Raw genomic sequence first — 11699 nt, forward strand, 5'->3', positions numbered from 1 at the left:
GCTCCATGCAAGGCTCTGGACCTCTGGCCACAATGTGCAGGGCCCTTCTGATCTCCAACCTCCTTTTAGAAGGTAGCCAAGAGAAGCATCTGGAATGGTACATGAGAGACTAACAGTGGATGGGAAACGGGGGAGCTTCAGACGAGAGGGACAGGCAGTTTAATTTCTGTCTCTCTCCTTAAATTTTTGTGAATTTCTTATCATGTCCATGAAGGAGATGGAGACAAGCCAGCTCCCTAATATCCACCTACTGGCCTTTAGAGTAGTCATGGCTGGGGCCTGGCCTCATACCTGTAAAACTGACCACATCCCTCCTCTTAGTCTTACCTCTCACCACAGTAAACCCTTATTACATGGGGATCAGTGCCTAAGGAATACAGGAAGGGTGACCTCACAGTCCCTTTGGAAGACACTCCTGGGGTTCCCATGGGTTCTCAGGACATCCCAGGTAACCCACTTTTCCCAGCACCAGGACAAATAGTTCTTACCATCTGGTGAGAACAGGGTAAGTAGCCAGCTGGAGTTTAGTAGCTGCATTATATGGGGGGAAAAAAAATGCTCACAGTATAAGTTCCCAAACACAGAATGGCCTAAGGGAGGTGAGCTCAGAAAGGGCAGAATCAAGGGCTTCCCTGGTGGCTCAGTGGTGAAGAATCCGCCTGCTGACGCTGGAGACACAGCTTCTACCCCTGATCTGGGAAGATCCCACATGCCACGGAGCAACTAAGCCCACGTGCCACAACTACTGAGCCTGTGCTCTAGCACCCAGGAGCCGCAACCACTGCGCCCCGGTGCCTGTGCTCAAGTGAAGCCACTGCAGTGAGAAGCCTGCGCACCGCAACTAGAAAAAGTAACACGGCCTCTCCTCTTGCTCTCCTTCCTGGCACTCACTTACACCTACTGTCGTTAAAATGCATCCACTGTGCAGCTTCACCCGATCCTTGCCTTCTGACTTCCCCAACACATGCCGTCCCTGGCCCGTTGTGCTACTGACCCTGTCACACAAAACCTTCCTGGACCAAGTGGGAAAATGCCCTTTGACAGGTCTCTCTCTCCTCTCACTGAGGAGCTGTTTTTTTTTTTTAAATATCACCAAGAATTCAAGGAACCCACATCGTAATACAAGCTGTTAATGAAAATAAGCTTTATTACATCAAGTAATAAATACAAAGACGCAAACAGTTCCATTTTCTTCCAGATGTTTGGGTCAACCCTCAGAAAAGGCAGAACTGAAATCTACATACAGTCTTAGGAAAAATTTCAGGGGTCCTTTTAGGTTTTATTTGGGAGGTTGCTCTTTCTTCTGTATTTATAACTTGTGCATTTTAGAATGGACTTCAAAGCACTAATAATCATGCAAATATGCTTAAGCAAAAAAGAAGTTACATTAAGAAGAATCTATACCATATGGCAGACGAGGGGACTGGCTACTAGGTTAAGTGTGCTGTCAAGTCCGTACTACTGAAAAACTTCAAGTTGTATCAGCTTGTGGAAAGGAACACAGAACAATCTGGGTTAACATAAATGTATTCAAAAGAAAACCAGACACTGGTATCTTAGAGTCAAAACTAGTTTGCTGTAAGAGAGGTAACTTCTACGTGCATCTTTTGAATCAACGCTTTTAAAAAACGAAAAAACCACAAACACCTGGGAAGTTCCTAACTATTTCAAATGTAACTCCTAATCAATTTCAAAATCTTTCCTCAATCTTAAAGAGACTGTAGATTCAGAGCCTAAGTGAACATGGGAGGGGCGGGGGAGGAGAAACTGAACTGGTTAACCATTTTGAAAACAAGAGTTTCATCTGAACAAGGGAGGTGAACCGTAACTTCTCCTCTGGGAAGAAGCTGGAAAACCTTCCAGGCTCAAAAGGCAGCTAGGACCTGGCGTTCCGCTCCGTTTCAGCCAGGCACTCCCGCACCAATCCTCGGGCATGGATGATGCCTGGAAGAGAAGCAGAGATGGGCGTCAGAGGGCAGCACCAACTCCAGGAGTGGAGAGCAGTCCTTCCGCAACCAGCTGCAGAAACCTCAGACTGGAGAGAACGTGGGACCTGCGTTCTACGACCCAAACCCCATCCTATCCCTCAAAGCCAACACTCCTCGTCACATCTCCCTTAAAGTATTTCTTCCCGTGCTCAAGATGACAAACCAGCAGGCTCTTTTCTTGACATTACTCGCTACACGAACCATGTTACCATCCAGATGCCAGGAATAAGTGTCTCCACCCAAGTTCTTTAAGTGAGGACCCATGACAGAGATTGCAGGCCAAGTCGCTTCAGTTGTGTCCGATTCTTTGCAACCCTATGGACTGTAGTCCTCTAAGGCTCCTGTCCATGGGTTTCTCCAGGCAAGAATACTGGAGGGTTGCCATACCCTCCCTCCAGGGGATCGTCCCAACCCAGGGATCAAACACACATTTTTTGTCTCTTGCATTGGCAGACAGGTTTTTGACCACTAGTGCCACCTAGGAAGCCCACTATGGAGCTTTCAAACCATTATTTTTCCTAAATTCTACAAAGGACTTGGGAGTGTCAGATAGCCTGCCCAGATCTGGGCATAAGACGAAGGCTCACTCAGTCCACCCTGGTCCACTGCTTCATCCTTTCTGCTAGGGACTGGTGCCATCTACGATGTGATTTTCCCCCCATCTTTTATCACTATGGTTTGGGAGTTATCATTTGTTTGTTTGGGTTTTGTTTTTGTTTTGGCTTTACTAAACTTCATGAAACACTTAACTTCATTTTAATTGACACCAAGAATCTATTCCTTCTAAGAGCTGACCCCGAGAGGGCCCTAGGAATGACACTCCACGTCACTCAGGTATCCCCACCTCACAAATCTTAATCCCCAGAGCTTCTGAAGACTTTGAGCAAAGGGCGTATGTACAGCCAACCATCATAGCTGCTCCACTCTGCCATCATACCATGACAGAGCCAAGACATTTCACAAGCGATGGGTGTGACCATGTTCCAACAAGTCTCTGCTTAAACCCTGAAGTTTGAATTTCGCAGAATTTTGACATGTCACAGAGTTTTTTTCCATCGTTAAAAACCACAAATAGTTCAGTCTCAGGTTTTGGCACCAAAAAACAAAACAAAAAACATAAATAGGACCTTCCCTGGTGGTCCAGTGGTTAAGACGCCACACTTCCACTGCAGGGGACATGGGTTCCATCTCTGCTTGGGGAACCAAGATCCTGCGTGCTACATGGTGCAGCCAAAAAATAGAATAATAAAAACACAAATTGCTTTCTTGGTGCCTGATTCCCCATGCCCTAGGACCCTCCTTCCTTGCTATGATGTAAACTTGGCAAGCTCTCTCAGCTACTGGTCAGGGCAACTGTGGGACTAGGTGCTCACCCAGGATGCGCCCTGCGCCAGTTGCTAGGTGTATCCACGTGTTGACCTGAACTGCCAGCTTTGCTGGGTGGCTGCAGATAGCCCGTCAGACAGACTCTGGGCCTCAGCATTTCCTCAGGCATGCCCAGTTAGGTAACCAGCACTCAGTTTACCAGGACTGTGGGCCGAGTGATGCCCCCACGACCCCTGCGGTTGGGCTGGGGTCAAGCTCATTCTCTCCCCCAAGGCCTCTTCCAGCCCCTACTGCCAGCCTCCCCTCCCTACACCAATGCCTGTTATTCTCTGATCTGGCTTTGCAATCAGTCTCTTCACATAGGTAGTCACCACCTGTCCTCAGCCAGCCTTGCCCATCACTAGAGCCGTGGCTTGATTACCACCGTGGCCCCCCTGCCGTCACGCCCCAGATTTACAGCCACAGAATGTTCCCCTCTCGTTTTTCTCCCAAGTTGCTTCTCTAACCTTAAAAAAAAAAAAAAAAAGAAAAAACCCTCCTAAAATTAAATTCGCACATAAGCCACCATGCTCTGAACTGCTACCTTCTAAAATAGAAATCCTTTTCTCCTCTCCTCTCCACTCCCCTTTCACTTCGTGAAGCAGCAACCAACCTATTTCACTGCCTTCTGAAGTCAGCTGGCCAGTCACATCTTCACGTGAGTCCCTTTCTCCCGGTGACACCAGCCTTCCGCCCTCCCTCCCTCTTCAGTCACGAAAGAACTTCAAAGTACTCTCACCCTCCGCCCCACACCCCTCCTTGGTGCCCTGCTCCAGAGAGGACAGCACAGGGCAATGCAGGCCCCTTTGGCCCCAGGTCTCCCCCCTAGGGGGGGCCCGCTGTACTGGGCTGCCTGGGGCTCCTAGGACCAGAGTCGGCCAGCGGGAGTGAAGCAGGCATGAGGCAGAGCTGCGGGATCTGGGTACAAAGGCTTTTTTTGGGGGGTTGTGCAGCCTATGGGATCTTGGTTCCCTGACAGGAATCGAACCGGCACCCCCCTGCAGTGAAAGCATGGAGTTTTGACCACTGGACCCCACCCCGCCCAGGGAAGTCCCAAGGCTTCCCTTCTCAGATGCCGCCTCTGACAACTGGCCGCCAAGCCTCTTCCCTTCAGATCCCCAGGAGGGTCTAGCTCATGCTGCCTCAACAGTCACTCTGAAACAAAATGAGCGCCCCTGTGCCACAAGGGATGCTTCTGTCTGCCACCCTCCATTTTCCCCAAAAGATCTTTCAAGACAGGTAGAGAGCCAGTGCCGGGGGTCAGCCAGCAGAAAGGCATCACCCTCCAGGGGAGTCCAGGGTCCATGACTTACCTCGTTTTAGTCTCTCCATGGCACTCTTGCTGCCCGCATAGGTGGGTCTGATCTCCTTCCCCAGCTCTTCAATGATGGCCAGCAGCTCAGCATATTTGCTCTGGGGCACCTGGCTGTTCCCAGTGCCCTGGAATCAGAAAGGAAAGTGTTCAGAAGGATTACACCCACCCTGACCCCAATGCCAGTCAGGACCCCAGTGCATGCCAGTGGCACGGGGCCAGGGGCAGCGGGACGGGGGGAGGGCGGCCTGGCCCAGAGTCCCAGGGCAGATGCCTCACTGTGGCCAGGCACGTCCCCTCTGGGCAACAACTACAGACCAGGGAGCTGGCCCTCTCTATTGTCCCTGTAACTCAAGGCCACCGCCCAGCAGTCTCCAGAAGGCCCTCTGATCATCTCAAATAAGGAAGAAAGAGTCAACAGAAAGGTGATCACTGAGAATTTCCTGGAAGGAGCCATGGCTAGGCAAGTGATCCCAGGAGAGCTGGGGATCCAGGGTGAATGGCCGAGATGGACGCCACACCTGGGGGTCAGGACTAGAAAAACTGCCAAGGCCACCCAGACAGAAGCCAGAACATATCTAGTCTCCCTCCTCCCCACACTGGCAGGGTCCACCACACAGAAACCCTTTCCTTCCAGACCCCCCTCCAGCTGCCCCCCGCAAGCACACTGATCAGTGGGGCCGAGTTCCACCAGCCTACTCAGGCCTCCCCCCGCAACCAGCTGCGCCAGGCTGGCCACCCCCCCCCAGGGAGGCCCTCGCCTGCTCCCCCCGCCTCTGCCGCCTCTGCTTCCTGGCCTCCCGGTCCTTCCTCCTCTCCTTGTCTGGCTCCTCGGCGTCCTCTGGGAGCCTCCCCTGGGCCCCTCGATCCTGCCTCCTCTGCTCTGGCTGCCGCCTCAAGGCCGGGGCGCTCCGGGGTCTGTCCAGGCTGCGCCTGGCCCCGTCCTCTAGCCACCACCTCTTCAGGGGGGCCCTTGCCCCCACCCGCTTCCCCTCCGGGGGCAGGAGGGCCTGGCGGGGCATGGCAGCAGGCCGCCACCTCATCCCCCAGGGCAGGGCCGGCCTCCGTGGCGACCTCGGAACACGAGTTGCAGCCACGGGAGAGAATCTCTCCGCCGGTGGCGCAGGCGCCCTCCCCGCCCCCCTCGAGGCAGCACTTCCTAAAGAGGGGAAGCTGCCTCCACTGACGGCCCCCCCGACCCGAAGGGGAAAGTCAGTCTCGGCTGGTTTTGGGGTGGAGGGGGGCAGGGTCACAGCCCTGTGACCGGTGGAACCCAGTGTAAAACTCAGGGGCCACCAGCTCTAGATGGAACCCACCTGGGCTCCACTAGGCTACAGGCCCCGTCCTCCCTGCTGGGGCCATGATCTTGCGGCGAATGAGTGGGAACAGGGTCCCCTCCCCTCCATCCAAGCTCAGGTCCAGAGTCCAGGCCGGACCTCACCTGCCCAGGCAGCAGCACACGGAAGCCGGCCAGGGACACGCGTGGGGCAGTGGCCCAATGGGAGCGGTGGCTCCAGGACCGCCAGCGTCCCTGGGCTCTCCCACCCCTTCCTGTCACTCAGTGTCCCCCGTGAACCTCTCGCCGCTTCTCCATTCCAAGGCCCTGAGCCCCGAACATGAGCCCAGCCAGGGCCCTGCGTTGGGGAAGCTGGGGTGACCACGCCATTCCATCATTTCTACTCCTTCCACTGCCTCCCCTCTGTGCCCAGGCCGCCCCCAGGGTCCCCCCTACCTCGCGTCACCCCTGCTGCCATACCTGGGTGTAGCCTAGAGACGGCGGGCCGTAGTCACTCAGCAGCTGGCGGTACTGTGAAGACGTCGCCATGCTGGTGGAGGGCGGGTGGACGCTCCCAGCTGTGGGGGAGGAGACAGAAGTCAGTAATCCAGTAGCCTTGGCTAACTGTAGCCACTGCCAAGGTAAGGACTCTGAGTCCCCCCGCCCAGGACTCGTGCTGTCAACACCCGTGCCGTCAATAATGGTCTTTTGTCTCCGAGGACGGAGAACCCTCCTCCCATCCTCCCTCCTCCTGTCCTCCAGTTTGGTGGTGGCTGACACTTGGCCTAAATGACTGACAGTAAAAAGTAGCTAACAGACCGCTGCCCTTCACACCCCCCACCCCAGCAGACATTGCTAATCAATCACAGAGCTCCTTCCCATTCATACCACCAAGGACTTGGAGCAAAGAAGAAATCCGCTGCTATTCTCAGCCTAATCCTTTCAAGTCTCCTTTGCTGGGTCCTGCGCCTCAGAGGTTGACAGCCTAGGGAACCATGGCTGCCACAGAGCCCACCTGCTACTAAGGCTGGTCCACACTCGGGCTAAGACTTCCCAGGTGCCCAGACTTCTGTGGGACTACACAGTGAGGAAGACGGGAAGGTTTTGGAGTTCTGAGGCCAACCCTGGCCGGGGACTGGTGTGCATGTGTGCTTAGCCGCTCAGTTGTGCCTGAATCTTGGTGACCCCACGGGCTGCAGCCCGCCAAGCTCCTCTGTCCATGGGATTTTCCAGGCAAGAACACTGGAGTGGGTTGCCATGCCCTCCTCCAGGGGATCTCCCCAACCCAGGGACCAAACCCACATCTCCTGCATTGGCGGGGGTCGGCAGTGGGGGTTCTTTTAACACTAGTGCCACCTGAGAAGCCCACTGGACACCGTGTCAGGAATCTGGAGCACATCACAGCCTATGTATCCCTGGGCAAGTCCCTCAACCTCTCTGAGCTCCCGTCACTCCTCCCCAAAGAGGGGACCAGACTCTTGCCAGTCTGAATCTATGCTTGGATGGCTTATGCCCCCCGAGGGGAGGAGTAAGACCTGACTTATGGATTGCCACACTAGAAGATGCTGTCCCTCAGCGGAGGGACCACGTGGGGCCACGGCCTGGCTCAGAATGAAGTCTCCTGGATGGGGGATGGGGAGGTCCGCAGCAGGGAATATTCCAGCTCCAGCTCAGGAGCTGGAAGCACGCAGACCCATAATGGCGTCCAAGTGGCCATTAGCGGGTAAAGGATGTCCTGCGGAATTACAAACAGCGGTAACCATGGAGAATTTACCTAGCCCTCCTCAGCAGCGGCCCGCCTGCCTCCACGCCTGGCCCGGGAGCAGCTTTCCCTCTGCCTGCCGCCCCCGGAGCCAAACGGTCTCTCTCTCTCTCTTTCTCTCTCACGCACACAGCGGGCTCTGCAGACTTGGCCCCGGGGATGGACAGCTGGTGCCAGGCCGGCCAAACCGACCAGCTGCTCATCTGGTGTGGGCAAGGGGAGGGGCAGGAGAGGAAGGAAGTTCAGGGGCTCAGGCTGCTAGAGTTAGAAGGGGCCCTGGAACCCCTCACTGCAGAGAGTGAAACATAGACCAGAGAGGGTGGGCACTGCCCCCAGGCCACACAGCACAGAAGAAGCTAACACCTCACACCTGTCCCTCTGTCCAGGAGCTGAGGACAGTTCTGTACCCAACCTGACTGGCCCTGGATTTCTCCACTGGGGCCCAGATGCATGCCCAAGCATGGGATACCCAGACAGGAAACACAGATTCTGCCACCTCTAAGTTGGGGACTGAGCACAGCACCCAGCTGCCATGCCTCTAAAAAGGGCTGCTCACACACCTGTGCTACAGAGCTACACTCACGTCTCTGACCTCCATCCGAGGCAACCACGGGTGTGCAATGGCCAGAGCAAGGGAATGTAGCGGGTGCCCCCCCCAGCTCCCCTCACCACATCAGCCAAACCCCAATTTCCTGGCCTTCTGATGTGGGTGGTGAGTGTGGTCTGGGTAGCTCAGGCTTCACTGCCCCAGGCAGGGTTCAAGTCCCGACCACTGCAAGTTCTTGCACTTCTCTCTGTAAGGCTGGGATGCTAAGGCAAGAGTGGGGGAGGAGGGATCCATGGCACTGCTCAGCTCTTCAAAGCATCTAGAAGATTCCAGCTCCCCGCAGGAGATGAGTGCATTCTCTGCCCTACCTCCTGCCCTTCTCCTCCTATTACTATATTCTGTATGTCTTGTCTTCCTGACCCATCCTCTCTCCTGCAGGCAAGGGTCTGGACTGGGAGCCAGGCCAGCTGCGCCATACTGGGCTGCGGGACCTAAGACATGGCCCTTCTCTCTCCGGCCTCAGCTTCTCCATCTGTTTGAGGAAATAGTTCCCAGCAGAATGTCTAAAGGCTCTAGAACCTGCTCCTCCACGGTGCTGGGTTAGTTCCTGAGAGAGGGAGAAGGAATGGGTTGCGGGCGTGGAAGCAGTGTGGAAAAGTCAGGCAAGAGCCCAGAGCTTGATTTTCCTGTCACCTGGGTGATGTGATAGGCGACCCGACTCTGAGCCAGTCCTTTGCTCAGTGTTCAGAGGGGGGTGTCTGTGGCCCTGGGAAGAGTTGGCGCAGGGGCCCCAAGTTCCACTCATGCCCACAGCTTCCTGCAGACACAGGGAGGGCCGGCGGTCCAGCTGCCCAAGGCCAAGGAGAAAACCAGACAGGGCGTGAGCGCGGTCGTCTCAGAGCATCGCAGACAATGCGCGCAGTGTGCGGGGACCAGGGAGGGCCCTGAGCCGAGGGAGGGATTGGCAAAGGCCAGCAGCTCCTGGGGCCAGGCGCGGCTCCCCGCCCCCACGCCAGACAAAGAGCGGCCCGGGCCTGGGGAGCTGGCGGCCTTCCCGCCACTTGGGGCGCCTGGGGGGGCTCTCTGGCGGGGAGGCGGGGGCTTTGTCTAACTCCGCCACTGCCACCGCCGGCCAGGCCGCGGCTTGGCAACTCGCGAGCAGGAGGCAGGGCTGGAGGGCGTGAGGGATGATGACAAGGAAGCCGGAGGAGCGGCAGTGGAGAGTCCATCTTGGATGCAAATGGCTCAGGGAGATGTGGGCTTTCTAAAGGGGTCCACGCGCAGGGCAGGGGGCGGGTGGCCCCTCACCCGAACACCAGAGATCTGGAGACCTCAGCGCTCCTCCTGGAGTTCACCACAGGAGAAGGAAGACAATCTGGGCACAGGTGCTAGCCAGCCCAGAGCAGAGCTTCAGGGTGCCTAAGCGGGTGGCTTGCTCCCTCTGGGACCCCAGTCCCCAAAGGGCCAGGTTCAGGGTCCCTGCCTCAACTGCACCAGGGGAACCTGAGACTTCCTGCCGACCTGGGCCGGCGGCAAGACCCTCCACCCATCCCACCCCAGAGTCAGATGAGGGAGGCAGTGAGAAACACTGGCCACAAAGCCTGCCTCTTAAGGTGTGCAGACCCGAGAGATGAGAACATTTCAGCTGAAAATAGGGGCCGTTTGCTCTTGGGGCTCAGACAGAGCCCACACTTGACCAACTAAACTATCTACCCCCACAGCCATCCACACCCTGAATCTTAACCCTTTCCAATCCCCAAATCTCTGTCCAAGAAGTTAAACACACACACACATACACCTACATATAGGTATATACGTACATGGACATACACTTAGTGCTTTTCTGGGGCGCCCTTCAGATTTTGGAGTTATCGAGTTAACATTAGAAGACAAGGCCCAAAACTTTCGGCCAACTGCCAGCGTGGCACTTCTGACCAGGGAGGCCCATTTCCTCCCTGCCAAGCCCCTGCCTCCACCCCTACCCCCATGCACCTCGCTTTTTTGGAAGTTTCCCACCAAGAGTCTAAAGGAGAACCTCGGTGAGAGGGGACACAGTCAGTCACCTACGAACCCCACAAAATTTTACCACCAGCCACACACATCCCGCGTGCCCCCTTCCCACACACACACCCCGCCCCCGCCCCGGTCTCTGAGGCAAGACCCCGGGACTCAGCCTAAAGCTTCCGGACAACTTATGCAGGAGTTTTCTGGGACCGCCCGGCTTCAGCCCCAGCACACGGAGAGCACGGCTCCTGGAGGAGGCCCCTCTAAACCTAGACTTGGGGGCTCCAAGCCGGGACCCCGGCTCAATGCCTCCCCTGCCCTCCGCCTGCAGGCAACTCCGAAGCCCCAGGTCTTCAACTTCTCTCACTCCGCGCACGCCTGAGGGGACCTCCCGTGCGCCCCGTTTTGGGCACCTGCTCCCCCACGCCAGGCCGGGCGGGCGTCCACAGACCACCCCCCCTGCACCGCCGGTGACCCCAGCGGCCCCGCGCCCTCGGGAGCGGCTGCAACCTGGCGCTCTCGCCGCCCCGCAGCGCCGCCTGCGCGTGGCCCGGCCTTGCTCACGTGCACCCCTGCCTCCCGGACCCCCCGCCCGGGCCTGCCCCTCAGGTCCCCAAGGGCGGACCCGCGCCCCGCTCCCGGCGCCCCGCTCCCGGCGCGACCGGGCCGCTCCCGATTCCCGCCGGCAGGGGCCCTCGCCGAGCCGCCCAAAAGCCGGAGGAAAAAGGAGCCGAGAAAGCCTCCCCCGCCCTCGCTCGCCGCGCTCCCCACGAGCCGGGGCCGCCGGCGTGGGGGGGACCGCGGCGGCCGCCCGCGACCCGGGCCCCAGCCCCGGCCCGACCCGAGGCCCCGCGCGGCGCGGGTCGCACCCGCGAACTTTGGCAGCGCGCGCGCCGGAATCATGGCGGCGGCGGCCGCGCTGCCCCGGGCCGGGACCCGGTGCCCGCCGACCCCGGCCGCCGCGGGCTCCCGGGAGCCGGGGCCGGGGCCGGGCGCGCGAGCCCCCAACTTGGCTGCACTTGGGGCGCGGCGCGCGCAGCCCGCGGGGCGCACTCACTCACCGGCGTTTAGGGAGGCGGCAGGCATGTGCGCGGTCAAGTTCGGTTTGTAAGACATCCCCCCGAGCGGCGGGGCGCGCCGGGGCGCAGCGGGGCCCGGCCCGCGAGGGCGGCGGCGGCGGCGAGACCCGGCGGCGGCGAGGCGGTCCCGGCGTCCGTGCGCCCGTCCGTGCGCCCGCCGAGCTCCCGCGCACTTTTTGTTGTTGACGGCTCGGGCCGCACCGGCAAATATGGCCGTCCCTCACCCTGACACCCGCTGCAGTATATCACCCATACATCGGGCGGGCGCGCGGGCGCAGGGGCGGCCGCAAACTTTGAGCCGAGCCAGCGGGGCCGGCCGGGGCCGGGAGGGGGCGGCCCGGCGCGCCGCGGCCGGGCGTCAGGGGG

The 11699-nt window shown here is 58.3% G+C and overlaps 1 protein-coding gene across 1 annotated transcript; it reads right to left on the minus strand.

Annotated features, from left to right (window-relative positions):
* On the minus strand, positions 1121 to 11699 carry CDK2AP1 (cyclin dependent kinase 2 associated protein 1). The gene is made up of 4 exons (XM_018061356.1): positions 11316 to 11699; positions 6422 to 6519; positions 4667 to 4793; positions 1121 to 1944 (listed from the first exon to the last, which is right to left on the minus strand). Exons 1-4 carry the CDS (start codon positions 11368 to 11370, stop codon positions 1877 to 1879), a joined length of 348 nt encoding a protein of 115 aa, XP_017916845.1. The 5' UTR covers positions 11371 to 11699; the 3' UTR covers positions 1121 to 1876.

Source organism: Capra hircus, chromosome 17 (genome assembly GCF_001704415.2).
Source record: "Capra hircus breed San Clemente chromosome 17, ASM170441v1, whole genome shotgun sequence".
NCBI lineage: Eukaryota > Metazoa > Chordata > Mammalia > Artiodactyla > Bovidae > Capra > Capra hircus.

Excerpts from the sequence above, each read along its gene's own strand:
- CDK2AP1 (XM_018061356.1), bottom strand. The coding sequence starts at position 11,370 with ATGTCTTACAAACCGAACTTGACCGCGCACATGCCTGCCGCCTCCCTA. Across the intron at positions 6,520-11,315 it reads TGCCGCCTCCCTAAACGCCG|CTGGGAGCGTCCACCCGCCC; the intron begins GTGAGTGAGTGC and ends CCTCCCCCACAG. Across the intron at positions 1,945-4,666 it reads CATGGAGAGACTAAAACGAG|GCATCATCCATGCCCGAGGA; the intron begins GTAAGTCATGGA and ends CTTCTCTTCCAG.